The 18672-nt window shown below is 41.1% G+C and overlaps 1 protein-coding gene across 2 annotated transcripts; it reads right to left on the bottom strand.

The window, feature by feature from the left end:
- Positions 1–5482: 5482 nt before the first annotated feature.
- On the bottom strand, positions 5483–16996 carry cldn19 (claudin 19). 2 transcript variants are annotated; one of them, XM_020087039.2, is made up of 5 exons: positions 16240–16996; positions 11192–11356; positions 10759–10843; positions 9680–9823; positions 5483–6440 (listed from the first exon to the last, which is right to left on the bottom strand). In XM_020087039.2, exons 1-5 carry the CDS (start codon positions 16460–16462, stop codon positions 6392–6394), a joined length of 666 nt encoding a protein of 221 aa, XP_019942598.1. In that variant the 5' UTR covers positions 16463–16996; the 3' UTR covers positions 5483–6391. The 2 variants fall into 2 exon arrangements, with proteins under 2 accessions (XP_019942598.1, XP_019942599.1); XM_020087040.2 differs by lacking the exon at positions 5483–6440 and adding an exon at positions 6782–6957 and having other exon boundaries at positions 16240–16648.
- Between the last annotated feature and the right edge of the window lie 1676 nt (positions 16997–18672).

Here is an 18672-nt window from a genome sequence, read left to right on the forward strand (position 1 = left end):
TGTCCCTTTTTTCACAAATATTTTGCCAGTTTTTAATCACATTCCCCTCTGTGAGTCTGCTGAATGCAACTGCAAACTGATACATTTGCTATATCAACTAAATAAGGTCTTAACATGTCACTGGTCTCCCACTGACAACGGTTGAACAACATCATTTAAAACATGAGGAGCAATGTTAAGTGCAACAGTTACTATATGTTCCTTCACACTTAATTTTCAATATTTAAAAAAAATATTACATCTACACATTTTAAGCCAAGTAAGAAAAAATGTGCTCAGTTCTCTTCTCTTCTACAGGTGTCACTGGGTATGACAGGGATCACATCTGAGTTTGTTCTCTCCTACTGGCTGAGAGAGGGAAGTGTGCTCTGCTCAATTGTTGTGTTGGTGTCTCTCTGGATTGATGCCATCAGGATGCAACCCAGAGTCTCTCACACTCTTGACACAAAACCAACAACATTGAGAAGATTTATATTCAATTACTTCTTATTTTTGCTTACTTTTCAGTGAGAGAAATTGTTATTGAACTCCCTGCTGCTGGTCAATAAAGTATTGGTTCACACTCACATCCTCTTCATATGAATGATTTACTTTCAAGACATGTTTAATTGTTATAATGATGTTTACAGTTTAGCAGTGAGGAAGACAGTTTCCAGTGTCACATTCCTAAATTACCACAGTGGGGGAGTTCAAGTCAAACACACGTTAACAGGTCATTCATCACTCAGGGTGCTAAAAGTGGGGAAACAGATTCCTGGGTTCACTATAATTTGATTTGGTTTCTGCTGCAGGCTTCAGTTAAACAGGTTCATATGTAAGTAACCTCTGCTCTCTGCATCAACAAAATAATGTGAACAAGCTATAGTTCCTTAGAATAAAGTAACACACACATTGCTTTTCACTGCCCTCATTGAACAAAAGTAACTACAATGAATAATTGTTTGCCGTGGTTAAGTATAACAAGCCGGTTGCATCATTCCCTAGTGTTTTTATTCCTCTGGCAAAGAAGCTACTTTTTCATCTGTGCCCATTTGTTTGTTGGTTGGTTACATGTTTGTTTTACAAGCAGCAGGAACTGCTGCAAGTTTGTTTAGTGTTTGAGAGAAATAAAAATGCTGAAAAGCAACTCATTAGTCTCTGGCTGCTGCCTGGAGACCCTGGTGGCATCATCTATTGCAACACATTTATCAGACTGACTTGTGATTGATCAGGCACGTGTGTCTGCAACCACTGCTGTTCAGCCTCTTGCTCCAAATGACATCAAAACTGCAGAATGACAGTGTTTGTATCCAGGATTGTGTGGCTTCATTTTGGTACAGTTGGAGGAAGTGGAGACACATCACCCATCTTTATTTACTGTCTGTGCTAAAAACCCCACAAACACTTCACAGCGATCTATCATTGTTGCCTTATACAACAACATTAATACAGAGAACTATTAGATATTGAGCAATGGTGTCATGGAGTTCATTAAAAAGTCTCTTGAGATCAGAAAATATGAAGTTAAAATTGTAGTTGTTTACACAAGAAATACTTGTTTGTTGTAATGTTCTTTAAGACATGTTTATTAGTAAGATTTATTGTCTTAGTTTGATGTACATCTCTGTGTCTTAGAGTAGTACATTTGGTGTTGGTGGGATGCATTGTAGTGGTTATTGTAGCACAGTAACCCCAGATCAGGGTGGAGAATGCTATTTGGCACTGAAAACTTGAAAAAAAAAAAAAAAAAAAAACAATACTGAAGAAGCAGGAGAAGACTTTAAAATTTAAAAACAGAAAGACAAAATGATCCCTGGGAAATGCAACAAAACTAAATCATACTGGATAAACAAAAAAAAGAGCATCAAACCACAAAAATCTCCACCCTCACCCCCACACACATACACCCACACACACACAACTCCCTCTTTGACACTGCCTGGCATTTTCCTTTATAGCCTCACCTGCCTGGACCCTACCACTTGTGCTGGTAAGTACAAGGTGAGCTAAACAAGAAGACAAGCAGAAACTACACTCAAGACAAGACCAAGTTTGGACTCTGGGTTACTGATGACCTCACATTTCAATCTATCTGCACAAATACAGAAGATAAATGCAGTAGGTTGACTCAAATGAAATCTAATGCAGCAAACTTCACCCATTCTCTGTCACCTTGAGTCTGCCCAGCCCCTCCTTTCTCCGAGACCTGATCGTGCAAACCTGTTGTCCATCTCCCTGATTGAGCTGCTGATCGGACCCCACATACCTGCAAAACCAAACAGAGCCACATCACCACATAACAAAATCAACTGTCAACTCATACTTGCTGTAAAACAATACAACACACACCTCAAAAAAGATTAAATCAATAAAAATTCAAATAATAATCAGATGATCAAATGTTTAATGTAGGGAGACAGGGTCTAGAGAGAAGGGGGGAGCACCCTTTCCACAGTATTGTGAGTCTTATTTTGAGTATGAATGATATGTATTGATGTATCTTCTCATGTCTTCTCAAGTATTGTTTAAAAACCCGTGGGACGTGTAACCACTGTTACAAAACAGCTTAAGCAACAGCAAAGAAATATCTCTTGCATGGCTTGTGTTGAACAGGAAAACTCAACTGACAGACGTGTGTTTGATTTAGCGAGAGCTTTATCATTGTACTATAAATCAGAGTTGTTTGGGCAGTGCCTCTGTATATGTACATATACACAGTTGGAGCTAATTTCCCTGTGGGTCATGTTTTTTAGCATGACAGTCTTAGCGTATACAGCTTGTGGAATAGACCTTATAGTCATGTTGTGTAGGTGCATGTGCACATGTCAGGTGTATGTGAGATTTCACATCTGTGCTCTGTTCCCACCACTGGTGTCTTCAGTGTGCTCTCTTATTTTAACTGTGTTTGCAAACTCATGGACAGACTGTCTCTCTTCTAAAAACATCCTCTATCACAGCAGCTTTGAGACTGAAAGAATGTTTCAGTAAACTGATGATCTGATTGAGCTGATTTGAATTAAGTTGATGAACTCATATCGCCCACATGTTCAAAACCTTTGAAAGCTATTTAATGAATTTGTGTATACAGTATACGTATAGCAACTCTGGGTCATTTTTATACTTTAATATAACAGCTTCAAAATAATTTGGATGGTGCACACAATAATAATAGGGGCAATGGCATGTCTGTCATGGCCACAGTGCTCCCTGGACGCCTGGAACAGCACTATGTAACTCTGGTGGACCGCACTGGAACATTACAACCTGCATAACGATGTGTCCATCACACACCAACAACCAGAGTCAGGGCTAGCAGTGTGAACATTATTGCAGAGCCACAGAAGAAACTGATCATTGTCAGAAGTAACAAGAGGAAAGAAATGTGACCCAGTTAGAAACTGAACAAAAGTGTTTATTTCACTCGGCAACAGCTAAAAGAGGCCAAAGGATGCAGGACAGTTGCCAACCTGGTGTTGTTGTTTTTAGACAGTAAGTCATAACTTTAGCTTGTTTGTTGAGTCTTGTGCGGTTCTGCTTGTTCAACTCGTTAGATTATCCAGGTAAGCCAGGTAAACCCATGTCCATAGGTTTAGCAAGTAAGCCAAATAATATTGATGTGATTTGATACACATCATGGTCAGACATCATAACTGTGTTAGCTACTTGCATACTGTGTTAGCATGTTAGCTTGTATGCTACTGTTGTACTCATGCCAGACCCCAAAAGGTGTTGGAGCATGACTGTATAACTTGGTTCAGATAAAGTTTAAAAAGTTAGAGATGGAATAATGACTTAAACCTTTGTTTGTGTGCACATAAATCATATCTGACAACAGAAACAAGGGAAATTGTTGCGTTTTCTCCCTCGCGTTACTGTGGTGCATGCTCGCCAGCTTATCATCAGAAGCCAGGCAATACCCATTTCGATAAAGATTTTACTGGTCAGTTAGGCAAACATTTCAATGTGACTTGTCGCATCGTATTTACAACAGTAAATTATATATCCCACCTATAGGGGAGCCTTAGTATAGCTGAGAGCAAATAATCTTCACAATTGAAGGCTAATTTATGGGGTGCCAAAAGTCAAATGAAGGTAGAAAAATTGTGTTAAAGTAGATACTTACCATGTCATTGTCATTGGTCGCAGTTGGTCTATGATCAATGTCACTTTGAACTACCCCAGATGCCGAACAATTTGTGGATCCATCCCGTCAGCAGCATCCCTACTTTGCCTGCTGACAGCCTTGTTGTGGGCCTGAACGAAGCAGTCTTGCACGGCCTTCCACTTCTCCTTCCTCACCATCCAACTCATTCCTAACTCCCATCCAAACTCATCCAAACTGTTCTGCACCATTTGTTTGACCCTGTGCTCAGGGGAAGTGTCATCGTAGAGATGTTTAAAATTATGTAGCAACTCAACCTCAACATAACCTCTTTTCTTTCATTTTTGAAGTTTCTTCCTCGTGTCTTGACCTTGAACTATTGGCAACATTGCCCCCTACAATTTCCAGCGGTACTGCTCCATTTCGTCGGTCTCTCAATACGTGCAAAGTATGTACAACATTAGCGCAGAGTACGGACTGAAGGCTCTGATGGCTGTATCTGTATGAGTATTTGACGTAGAACATAAATGAGCCTTGAGACTGATTCACAATTGGTCTGTAATCACTGGAGCTTAATACCTTCACAATCCCAGACTTGCTCCAAATGAAGGAAGTGGAGATGTATTGTTCATCTTTATTTGCAGTCACATGGTGATGGTTAGCAATGTTGCACTGTTGTTTCACAGCATTAAGGTTCAGGGTTCAAACCCCCAGTTCTAAGCTTTCCTGTGTTACATGCAGGTTAATTGGAAACTCTAAATTTTCCTAATACAGTGACTGGCTGAGCAACAATTTATTTATCTAGGCTCCAAATTGCCATTCAAGGTTGTGCAATAAGGTCTCATCTACACATACATAACAATTTTTTCGACTGCGAAACCTCGGGACACCACCATGAAATCCTGTGATACCTGAATTGATTGTTTTTCCTTTTGATTTAGATTGATTTTTCAAAGGGGAGCCCAGGACATGTGATTTACGAGAAGACATATACTTTATGTAGTAGCAGACCACACTAAAAAAGGTTATTTACTTGAGTTAGACTTCATACTTGAGGGAATCACTAGAGGGAATCGTTTAAACTCACAAAGTTGTGTTCATACTTATAAAAGTAAATCCTGAATTACAAGGTCATTATAAGAATCGTCAAGGAAAAAAAATAGAAGAAAATGTGTGTCTTGATGTCAGTTGTAGCAGTGGTACGAGTTAACTTTGTGAGCTCACCTCTGAGAATGTGCCACAGTCCAGTGGAGCAGAAGTGGAATTCCACGTCTCCAATTATTGAACAACAGGGTGCAAAACAAGCACTTGAGCTGGTAAGGAGGAACGAGTGGGCAAAAAAGTAAGACATGGGTGAAAAGTTAGGAAACAAATGACAAAGCACTGACTCAGCCAAATCCCTTTTTTTTCTTTATCGCTGTTTACTTTATTCTAAAAGAAACAGACAGGGGAATACTGTAAATGAGATAATACACAACATGGAGGAGGTAAATATTAGAGACAGGAATGGCATTGTAAATAAATGCAGGCATCAGAAGGGTATTTGAACACTCAGCAAACTGGCGTTCCTTAGTACAGGAGACAGCACACAGTACAGTATATCCTTTAGAGCCCAAAATACAACGACTCCACCATTCACACAAAATCATATTTGCACTTAACAAAACAAAATGAATGGTATATCCTCAATCCAGGCAACTTGGAAACAGGCACACAGCTTCTTACAAACAGTGCACAAGGCCTTATCTATAGCAATGTATGTCATTGTTGTTTCTTAAGTGGTATTTTATGGTAGCTTCACATTCATTTTCAGAAATCCAACAACAGGAAAAAAAAGCTTACAGATCTGTTGGCAGAGGAGCTATGGATACACATCCCTCAGATGGGATGGGAGACTATGAAGAATCCAAACATACAAGTGCACAAACGTGTTATAAGGCACTGTAGTAAAACATTATAAATGTAGTAAAAAAAAGAAAAGAAGAATAGAATAGGTGGTATATACACCTGGGCATTTTAACATATTATAGAAAACATACCCTGAATGTTCTCTCTCCCAAAGTCAGCAAAACAGACAAAACAAGGATATCATATTTTTTTATTCCCCCCTGAAACAACTATTTCATTTAAACCTCTCAAAACAATTCATCTTACTTCAACAAAGACTATAGTTAATGTTGCCACAGTATACTTGAAAGGTTGCTGTTTGTAAATTCTGTCTTTAGCGTTGTCTGTTTTGAATACCTCAGTGAGAGGGTTTTGTCTGTTGACAGTATCTAAACCATGGAAAGGCCCGAAGACTCTCCCAAACTACAAGTACTGCTCCCTTTTCTCTGGTGGGGTACTTTTAACATTTGGTCTGCAATTCAAAAGGGAAAAAAAGACATATTTCAGTCAAAGTACAGACACAGAGGAAACAAAATAAACCCAAACACATTTACAAAAACACCCAGAGGTCATAGGATATCAGCGAAATCATCATTCAGCGCAACAAACCCTCATTGTTAACTTTCAGCTGATAATGGGGCAAAGGGGGGCGTGGGAGGTGCGATAGGGTGTTTACAAGCTGAGATGAAGAAGGAGGCCAACGCATTTCTTTCAGAAAAGATCTGATCAGACAAGAGTCCATATTTACAGAAAAGGCTCAGAAGGTAAGAGAAAAGGGGAGAAGGCAGTTCATCTGAGTTCCCATTAAACTGATATGGTGCAAATAAAGTAAAGAGGAAAGGGAAATATTCTACTACAAGAGGTCCAAATTGGGTCTAAGAGGTAACAGGATAAAAAAGGGAAGACAGTGCTTGGACAGTCGGACAGTCCTCGATAAAAAGGCGGGGGCTGATCAGTCAGGGAAACTAGTTTCACTCAACAACTCTGCCCTGAATTAGAGGAGAGAAGAAGACAGTAGGAGAAGAACAGGATTAGAGGACAGGAGGGGAAAGGAAAGACACATCAAGATCTCTTAGATTCTCACAAAAACTATGAAGAGTTAGAAAGACGATAGTGAGATGCTTGATGACAATTAAGATGTTGGCAAAAGGAGTGAAAGTCAATGAGAAGGAGCATGGGAGGTGATGCTACATATCAGCTGGCTTGCAATCTATGTGTTAAAGAGACCCGCTACATTTAGGCTACCAAATGGTTCATTGTAATAATGGACTGATGAAGGTGAAACACAACACATCAACTCATATTTCTGAACTTAAGTTAGCTGCTAGTTCATCAGTTCTTTTTGGGAAATACAGTTGTTCACAATTTGTACAAGAATAGTGTTGTAATAGTAATATAACATGAAGAAAGGTCATATTTTTAAGTTAATAAAGTTTTTGTGGGGGGGGGGGGTTATGCATGTAATACTACAATTGTAGTCTTATAATATTATGACTTCATCACAGAAATTATTTTCTCTTCAACATGGCCCTCGCACTCTGTAGTAATATCAAACTACTCGTCTAACTGTCAGCAATAATTTGAAGTGCAATTCCCAAAATGTCAAACTATTCTTTTAAATGTAACTTATAGTTTTTTTTTGCCTTTAGACACAATGTTATGTAGTAAAGGTAGTTCAATCAGGGTTGTTGTTGAACAATTCCCATTCAAAACACAGCTGCTACTGACAGAACAGTGACCCCTGGCATCCCCCTTTATTTAAAGGGCAAAAGGAATTTCCTATAGACCTAACCCCCCTCTGCCAATCTGACCATAATGGAGCACTCAACAAACAAGTGTCTACCAAGAAGAGGGGCCGTATGACTGAGAAACGGGGGGACTGGGACCTGTTCTTAGAAAAGTAAATGGCCTTATTATCTGGAACAGCGATGGAGCGGCTCTATTAGAAACACAAATGGGGACAAAGTGATGTGGGAACATCAATGGCGAACTCAAGGGCCATTTTAGACCTGCTGTTAAGTTTTACAGGCTTTTATGTGAGGCAGATTTCAAAATTGCTGCAGATATCTATTGTAATTTATTCCCATGGACCAGTCAGTGGTTTGTAAAAAAGCATGAATGAAGTTAAATATGACATGATTTTTATTTACTGTGTTTTCAGTGTCACATTAGCCTATGGTCCACTGCGAAGTAATGCATAATACTATACTAGTGCTTTAGCTTAGCTAGTGCTTTAGCTTATCTTTAACAGCTTAGATGATCAGTTCGGTTATACAAAAGATTATAAAATTAAGGAGTGTGTGAATCTGGAATAATACTGTTAGTTCATGGAGCCAGATGATATGTGTCAATTATTTAAAAAATGGTGAAATGATAATAAACAACATTCATACTTGGTACGATCTAAGCAGACCCCTTTTACTAACAATCACCACTGCTGCAGTTCAGATTGTGTCTTGTGTAGCTCACACCAAGTTCCTGTTGTGTAAAACAGGACCAAAAAAAACCCCTTTCAATTAATGAAGTTATTCAGCTGCTATGATGTCTGCCTGAGACCTTAACTACATAATGTAGGATAATGCACACATGTGTTTTTATTGCAGCTTATTTTTGGTTTATCACTCGTAGCCTAGTGTAAACTTTTTTCATCATGGTGGGAACTGTCCTGTTTTCCTGGCCAAGATCGAACAAGGTAACCACAGTTCTTTTCTCCCAACAGAGGAGCTGCTCAGTAAATGTTCTATGTTTTTGGTCAGTGACGCACTTAACACAACCTACCTGCAACAGTGGAGTGTTAACACACATAGCTATATGGAGGCAAAACACAGATGCAGCTCCAACCAGGAAGCATCGGACATGCTGATAAATGTTGTGTTTGACAGCATTTCTATTTCTCCATGTCCATTCCCTCTAGGTATATCTGCCTTAATACACCTTTTAGTTTACTTTTGGATTCCTTTAAAGGTCCCATATAATAGAAAGTGAGATTTCCATGTGTTTTCTTATTACAGAGCAGCTCTAGATGCGGTATAAATACTGTGAAAACTTTAAATCCACAGAGAAATGTACACAGCCTGTGTTTAGAAACTGCCTTAAAATGAGCAGTTAGGACTTCCTTAATTTTGTGATGTCACAGTTAAACAGTCACTGCCCTTGACCACTGTGCAACCCTTTTTTTAGTTAATAACATAAGTGTTTTTTCTGTCACAAAATGCCCTGTTCTCGTCAAAACTTTTGGGAAATATATTGAGATGGTTTTAGATAAATATACTCATATCTGCTTATGGATATCCTTGTAAAATATGGGACCTCTAAACGTAGCTTTGCTGTATCAAGATAACACATTTCAAGTCAGTAAGTTTTGTTTCTATTTTTTGGAGATTTAATCAGCTTGAATAATGACATTAAAGCAAACAAAGGTTCCATTCCGTTCATAATACAAGCTGATCATTATTCACAATAGTGAACTGGATAACGTCTTAGTTACAAGCATACATCAGGGCAATGTGCTTGTGTGTAATACTGTATATTGTAAGTAGTGCCTGCCATTAAATCCCGGTGTGTGAGTACTAAATGATCACAGCCATGAGTGCATGATAGTCTTTTGGTTTTGTTTTGGCTGCATAATCTGATTAAAAGGGGGCTGGTGCCAAGTATGTCCTCTGCTCTCTGTTTGGGTGGCTACCGGAAGGGGGTGGGATTTACACGTACTCCCTGGTTGTGGAAGGCTGTGATTGGCGGTAATATTGCTGTCCTCGCATGTCTTTGGAGCAGGAGCAGCACAGCAATGAGCCACCCAGTGCCGTCAGACTTGCCGCCGCCCAGCCCACGAACAGGGCCGAGCCAAACTCATACCTGTGCAGAAAACAAAAAGGAAATCGACATGGCAATGCTGTTGGTACTTTCCTTGCTTATTTATAATAAGCTCGAACTCAAAAACAACAAGAGTAATACACAATAATAAAATGTCACCACTGCCTTTGAACTATGTATGTTTTCTCTTATGATTAGCTGGTCCACCACAGAGGGCAGGAAAATGTATCTCCAAAAGCAGATAACCTTATTTGGTTCGGTACAGGTACTCATGATTTCTCAACAAGTGCTGACACAAACATTAGCTTTGCTACTAAGCAGTTTGAACTTAAAACGACCCATGTCAACTATTAGCTTGTCAGGCTACTGACCTATGGGTTGACTTAATCAACCTAGTTCATTTTTTTGGGATCATTGGCTGTTGTGTGCACCACAATAAAAGGTCAAATGAGCTTTTTCCAGTGGCTTTGGAATGTTTGAAATGCCATCAGGGGCAACTCAGGGTTCAGTGTCTTCAGAACTCTTCAGCATGCGGACTGTAGGAGGTGGTGATCGACTCACTCTGTCTCCTGAGCCACAGTGGCCACTATGGTAACAGTTGCAACATTGTGTTTGTGATGTGTTTTTGTGGACCGCTTTAATGGCATAAAGGATGAAAGAGTATGTTTCAACATTAGCACCCCATCCCAATCATATGTATGAAAGTATCTTTTCAGTTTCTAAATGACAAAACCTCCAGTAATGGATTTTATGTTTGTTTAATGTTGTTTCAACTAATGTTGATAATGATGACAGACGCATAGATACTGATTTCCATGCCAAAAACTGCTGACATCATTTGAGAAATAAAAAAACAATAATTTGGTCTCAGGAAAAGTAAAGATTGTGAATATAACATCCTATCTGTCAGTTCCACTGTTCTAATTAAGAGATACAGCTGATGAAGAACAGAGTTTGGCACAAGGTGAGCCACATACCTGGCATTGGGTGGTGTATTTGGGTTGAAGAACTGATAGGACACCTGAGTGGCATACCAGGACACAGACACCAGAGTACATAGACCTGTGGAGGGAGAAACGATTTACACAACTGAATACGTGCATCAATTAAGCCAGCAAACATTCAGTGTTGCTCATAACAGCGGCACAAAAATGAAGTGGGGAATCCTTGTTCAGTTCATTGTCTCCCCTGGGCTTGTGGTTTATCTCTGAGATCAGCAGCTAATGCCTCTAAAACGACCACTTCCTGTTTACAGCAGGGACTCTAATTACCCAGAAGACTCTCGGTGATAGATTCAGGCCAGAAAAATACCAAACCACTCTGGCTAAATGCAGTAATTGCAGGACGCTCTGCAGCATACTTCAAGTTGAAAAAAAAAAAAACTCGAACTTAACACAGCAGGAATCCCACCTGCGAGCAGGAACAGAGCGCCTCCGGTCACTGCGATGCGAGTCTTGGTGGCTGGGTTGTTATCTCCCACCTTGGTGCACTTCATGCCCACCACGCTGACGATGATGCCGATAAAGCCCAGCAGCACTGACACCACCATTAGGGCCCGACATGTCTGGATGTGGACTAGATAAAAAAGAGGAAAAGGAGGAGGCAGGGACCACAGAGGGGGAGCACAGAGAGGTGAATGATAGTGATACAATAATAAGATAAGAAAGAAAGGCAGGGTGAATTGGAATGAAACATTGCTGGACATAGTGATCATTATAGTGAAAAGAAGCTACACACGCTATTCAGGATTGATTGGAAACCACATGCATTTTTGATGGAAAGCTCATTAGTTAAAGTCCACCACTGTTCTATTTTCCAGAGCAGGGTAAATCCAGCTGTTTATAGTCCAGAGGTGACGGTCTTGGCTGACCCCTTGGACCTTAAATGATCCTCCAAATCTTCTCCACATCATTCCACTGAGGTTTTGCTTTCTCGAAAATCGAATGCACTGCCCACACAGGCCTCAGAACACATAACATAGTGGGAAGAACATATTTACACATACTTGCACACGCTCATCACAATATGTGCACGCACCCCATTACTGGTGGGATAGACATGGATGAAACACACAGCGCTCTCTCTCTCTCAGCTGTAGGAGGGACTGCTTTACATGTTTCACACAGTGGGATTAGTGTGGCTGTTTACTTACAAAGCAAGATTGTGTTCACGGGGCTGTCGCCACAGCCATCAGACGCCGCTGCCTCGAACGCAGCCACACACAAACGTGTTGACGTGAAAGCAACGCTAAGCACTTAATGATAGTGTCAAAAATGTTGACAGAGTGTCTTATTTACAACAAGCCAGGGGGATTGAAGAAATCCCAGCAGCGGGAAGAAAACATGCAAATTCCAACATCCTGATTCAGATATCTGACAGAGCTGACAAAATACGGTGATTAAAGTAAATGTAACAGAGGTTTTCATCCTGATTTAACAGCCAAGGGCACATATTAGCTTCAAATAACCATGACTTAAGTGTAACACTGTTTATACTCATCAGAGGAGAGAAGCTAGAGTGAAAGTAGAAAAAAAGTCCACTTATTCATTTTTTAAACTTTCAATTATATCTTGCGGTTTAAGAAGTCAAGAATTTAGAACAGTTGAGCTTGACTAGATTAGTTGACAAAATTCTCACCTCAATGTCCACTTTTCTAGAGCTTTCAACCATATCTTGTGGTTTTCAAGGATCAGATTGAACGTTTACAGTCAAATTTGTCAGACCAGAAAAAAGCTTATAGTTTATCTCAAATGGAATCGCTGAGAAAAAATCGTGCATATTGTTAACTCCACTTGTACTTGTTTACTTGTACTTGCTCTGTTTCTGGAGCTTTCAACTGCATCTCACATTTTAGTCGCTGAGTTTGATCAAACTATTGTTTCCAAGGTCAAGACTGAAGTTTTATGCTAGACTAAAATAGAGCAGAATGATTTTACCAAAAAAACGTGCAAATATTTATGTTCGGTCAAGAGCTTTTTTATTTGTGGACCTGTCGGAGTATCTTGTAGTTCTAGAAAAATAGAATATCATAGAACAGAATACATTTTGTTTTTCCGTGACTCCTTTTTGTGTTTGTTTTGGTGTTTTTTGTTTCCAAAACTGAAAAAAAAAATCACTCCCTGTTGTGCAACAGTCTGAGCAGGAACCTGAAGTCAGTATTCATCATTGTGACAGAAATACACACACAAGGCCCAGCAGTGATGTAGCAGTTCAGAGGCTGACCTGAGGGGACTTATGATGGGGGAAGAGGACGGAAAACAATCTTTGAAGTGTGATTTATTGCTCCAGAGCTCCTTTTGATGGAGAATCTGAATGGTCTGACACAGAGACCGGTTTGATTTCTTCTTCTTTTCTTTCATCCATTCTGGGCATTCCTCCTTTCTTCTGAGGGTGTGTGGGGCTTTAGGCCCTTGTTAAATGACACGACTCTGAGCAGTTTCAGTCCCTGACCAACTACAAGGGGTGAAGCAGAGATTAAAAGGAAGGATGAAGGAGGGAGATGGACTGGCTCACCCACTGGGCTCTCTCTCTTTCCACTGCCAAGGTTGGCAGTGCCAGCCACAAGCTTTCAGTGAGTGTGTGTGCACGCTTGCTGGTGCGTGTGTGTGTGTGTGTGTGTGTGTAGGAGTTGTAAGGTTCTATTGTGAGGTCACTGGTGACTCCTTTGCACGTAATACATGTTTGCCCACTCATTACTTCAACCATAAAACTACAACACTGTTATTCAACATCTCCAATTAAGTTCCACCTCAAACTCAAAGCACAGAAACAACAAATATGATGTTCTCTGTTGCTGAAATTGGCTGAAATGAAATCTGCCCCAACCAATTTCCTTTCGTGAGATGGTTTTAGAGTGAACTGAGAGAAAGAATGTCTCCACTGAGACTGGAGGAGATGCTTTTGTTTCTCACTGTGTGGACAGATACACATCACAGCCCATCATTTTCTCTTTGGATAGAAAGACAGTGACACTTATGTCTGTGTGGGTTTTCTATGGGTACTCCAGCTTACTCCCACAGACCAAAGACATGCAGATTGGGGTTAGGTTGAGTGGAGACACTAAATAAATTGTAGGTGTGAATGTGAGTGAGGATGGTTGTTTGTGTGTTTCACCTGCGAAGCGCTGACGACCTGTCTAGGGTGTATGCTCCCTCTTGCCCAATGTCAGCTGGGTTTGGCTACAGCTTCCCCCCTTGACCTTCAAGAGGATTAGCATTATAGATAATGGATGGATGGATCTTCAGAAGCCAAAGCCAAAGACTGGATATAGTGATGTATTGTGAGGCAAAATAAAGAATTGTTGATTTTGGAAATGTTATGGGAATAGAATTGATGTGATGTATGTAATGGTTGCTCGTCCATTGCTTGAACAGATCTGGCCTTTTAGACATCTGATTCATAGTATCTGCACTGTTGGATTAACTTCAAGGAGCATAAACCAAGAGATTGATTAACAGTGACAGTGTCATTTAATGAATCTAAAGCTGCATTCAGCAAGCAGAATTACACATATTACAGTTAATTCATAATTACATGCTATATAAATATATGTGGGAGGACTTGACTTGATTATAACCTCTGCCTTCAACATATATATATATTTTTTCAGCGAATATAAAGTGATCAGGCAGTTCAATGTGTCTTTGTTATTAGTTGCTTGTGGTTTTGAAGAGCAGTCCTTTCAGAACTACCACCCACAATAACAGCCAACTTTATGTGTTCTGATCATTATCCCCCCTTTTTTCAACAGAACACACAGCCGCACTTTCCACTACGGTTGCTTGGCTGCATCTGTCGAGTGCAGCACAGTCTGGTGAACAATTACAGCCACTATCACATGCTGCTCCTGCTGCGAATGTAGCCAGAGAGGAGAGTTCCTTCAGAACTCAAATCAAGAGTTACTGCTGGATCAAAAATAACACAACAGGGGGTTTTAATCAGGATTCAGAGCTGCGGTGCTTTTTTCGGACCCTGCGGACACATGACTGAATGCTGATCTGCTCCGTTTCATAATCTGTCAGTCTTCAGGAGATGCCTGAATAAACTGATGATTGATCAAGAATGCCTGGTGAAGAATGCCTGGTGAAGACTTTTCAGTTGGATGGTTATTTATGTAGTTTAATTCTTTGATAAGGTTTTCTTCAGTGTTTGTCTTCAGTCTTGATCTTGTAATCACTGGGCGTTTTAATGGACAAATGGAACAATGTGCGCGTGTGGGGAAGACAGAGCACATTCTGGGAATATCTCTGGTGTTTGGCTCAACACTGCCCTTTTCTTCTCCTAACAGCCCCTATTCATCCAGCCAGGACAATACGCTGTTCTTATTGCTGCTGCAGTGAACCAAAGGGAGATGGCAGATCAGCTCGTCACACAGAACACCAGAGAAAATGTTTTGATATAATGACTCACTAAGAGTCTTATTTGTTTTCCCAAGGAACGTGTGCCACAGCGAGAATCAGCCCCAAACCACGGAGGAAAAACAGGCAAACTCATTCAGTGCATTCAGTTGCTCAGTGAAAACGGCTTCTGACCGAGCCCACCCCCCGTGTAGCCTCTCATTAGAATCTCTAATGAAAGAATAAAAGGATGATTGAAGCAGGCAAGAGATGGATGGATTCATTTAATCTGGGTGCCATTAATTATGAGTCACTGGCTCCTACTTACAGATTGGAGATGACAAGAGGCTCATATTCTGAGCTAATTTATGTCCGGACACCACATTCCTGACCCCCTCCCATTCCTCACACATTACGTTTCATGATGCTCTGAAGTTTTAAGACAGAACTGAGCTCTATTAAAGATGTGAACAGCAGCACTTGAGATTTACAGCCTGTGAATATAATGCCTCCCAGATAGGGGGGGCCTGGGGAGTTGTTTTCCTTCTGTTTTTGCTGCTGATTAATGCGTGTGGCCAAATAAATAGGCTGGATACAATAACTGTTGTGATTTGTAACACACCGCCACATGTTCTTATTGGGGAAATATGGGAAGACAGAGTGACGGCAAAGGAGAATATGTGGCTAATGACAACTCACACAAAAAAGACTGTTAAACAAAACGAAACGAGGGCAGCCAAAAAAAGATAAAGCATTTTGAGAATATGAGAATACAGAGTGGAAAAAAAAGAGTGATTAGAGGAACCTTTCACAGTGATGCATTAGGAGAGGATTATTGGCTTAAATTTAAATTGTTCTTTTTCATCATCTGACAGTGAGTGAATATCACTGGATCACTGTTACAATTACTGCACAGTTTTCCCATTAGGTATTCAACCCTGTACAGTTTCTCAGTTTCAAATGTGATAATATTGAACAACTTATCAAATTATGAGAATGAGCATGTAATCCTTTAAAAACACTTAAATGAATTGAATTCAGGCAGAGGGGGGGATCAGTGTGAGAGGAGAAAGTACAAGGCACAACAAGTTGGAGAGACCCAGAATCAAACATTGTACTCACTGTCCAGCGAGAGCATGGAGTCAAAGATCTTGCACTGCACCTGTCCTGTACTCTGCGAGGCGCAGCTCATCCACAGCCCCTCGTACAGACCCACGGCCGTGATGATGGCATCGCCGGCGTATGACGACTGCTTCCACTGGGGTAAGGCGGTGGTGGAGATGATGCCGATCCAGCCGCCCAGCGCCAGGAAATAACCCAACAACTGGAGACCTGAGTTGGCCATCCTTGTCTAGCTCTGTCTCTCTGATTCTGTCTGACCTTTGTTTCTCTCTGCTTTACTCGCAGCAGCTTTTGCTTAGATGGACACACTTGCAGTAATCCTGTTACTTGTTTCACTCTTCTCTTCACTGTCCTGTCTCACTGAGCATCTCCTTCTACCCCTCTGCTTCACCTCTCATCTGTAGAACTCCCCCCTCTCTCTCCTTGTCTCTACCTCTTTCTTTCTATCCCCACGTCCTGGGATCGGTTGGCCCGTCTCTGCTTGGACGATGAGTCGATGTTTCCCTTCAGGGCTGTCCTGTCTGATTTCCTGTTCCCTCTGGGGCTCAGTCAAAGTGGAAGAAAGGCTTTCTGATGATCACTGGTACAGTTCATCAAGCATTGTCGCTGGTCTGCCTCACTCTCTGCATGGCTTCTTCCAATTCTCCCTCTCTCTGCTACTCGCTTACTTTCCCCCCACTACAGTCTTTCCATCTGCTCCAGGCTCAAGTGGCTCAATGAGGGGTAGCAGGAAACAAGCAAAAAGCAAAAAAAAAGTGAAAACAAAAAGTCCTTAACAGGCTGACCATAGAAAGATGGGGAAAAGGCTGGTCTGTGATTGGACTCCTGTGAGTCTTTGGAACGCCCACAGGAGGGAAGAGGGATGGCCTGGTTGGGAGAATGAGCACTGTTTCAAACAGGGAAGGAAAGAAACAGCAAAAGATGTTGATGCTTAGTAGGGAAAAACAAAGTCACAATGAAATAAAACCAAAGATTGCTCTGATCTAAATTAGGACTTTCACTCTGTGTCTTCATCATTCAATCAAGCACATCACACAAACTTCAGCGCCATGTTTCGTCAGGTATTGGATGCATTGATCCTTTAAAAGTTGGCCGCTCTGCTGGAGGTGTGGACGAGGTGGTGGTAAAGTCCAACAAATACACGTAAATCAGCATCCAAACAATGCCCGTCTGAAAAGGAAGTGTCACATCCAGACAGGCCCTCCAGAAGTTATAGGCTGCCAAGGCAAGCCTCCCCCCATCGCCATGGCAACACCCGGAAAATGTAGAAGGAGAAAGAGAGAGCCAGCGAGAGTTCACCCTACTGTTCATCCTCACGAGCTGTAAACGCAGACACACTCCATGTCTTTTGAGTCTTCGGAGAGGGCACAAACCTGTTTTCCCACAGTTGCGCACTCTATTGGCACTCCTTCAACTCAGCTCATTAAATTACCTTTAATTCACAGCTGACTAACTCAATAATTCTATTCTGCCAATTACGCTGTCGACACACAGACACGCTGCCGTTTTCTCACATCTGTAAGAGACATGTCTCACCCCCACCTTGCACACACACACTCACACACACACAAACAGCCTGTCTGCATTGCAAGCATGTTCGTGCGGTCTCACGGCTGTCCTTGGCAGACTCGAGGCATTGTTGGTGGTTTTCTGAACTGTTCTGCTTTGACGGACATTCATTTCTGTCTACCTCTGGGTTTTTTCCTCATTTGTTTTCTTGTATTTGCCCCTTTGTTTCCTTTTTTGTCTCTTGTACCAATTCAACCTTGAACATGAACAGGTTTAACTTGGTCTCCCACAATATCAGGAAAACACCATGTGAACATGCATGTGACTTCACTTATCCAGCACCAAGCCACACTCAGATGTTCACACACACATATGGACATGGAACGTTGAGGTCTAATCATGGTTCAAACCATTTGTGTTTTCAGCTACACAACTCTCATAGGTTTGAATATTCAGGGTGTGTGTGTGAGCATAGCTGTTATGCATTGAGGTTTGCAGTGTCTAATGAGGGGCTTCATGTATGGGCTGAGTTGTGGTCTGATCGTGGAGGTCAGCTGAGCTCGGGAGGCGAGAAGAGATGAAAGAGAGAGAAAACAAGTGCTCAGGTCCAGTCTAGTGGATGGAGGAGTGGGGTGGGGGCTTCAACAGCTTATGGAGTTTCTTTCTGATTTTGAATCATAACAACAATCTGCCATTGGTGGGTTTAAAGCAGCACAAGTTCAAGTGGAGAAGCCTTAGAGCAACACATCTTTATCTATGAACGACCAAATGGTTTAGTTACTGCCTTCCAAATTGCCAACATATGTGATTTATGATCATACGATTGTAAATAAAATCATTCAATCATTCAGATTTTCAGATCTGCCTCACAGCTGTACAGTATGTCTATGTTTAGATGACTAAACTATTTATAAGGTCAAGAAC

This window comes from Paralichthys olivaceus, chromosome 2, assembly GCF_024713975.1.
Source record: "Paralichthys olivaceus isolate ysfri-2021 chromosome 2, ASM2471397v2, whole genome shotgun sequence".
In the NCBI taxonomy this organism is placed as follows: Eukaryota; Metazoa; Chordata; class Actinopteri; order Pleuronectiformes; family Paralichthyidae; genus Paralichthys; species Paralichthys olivaceus.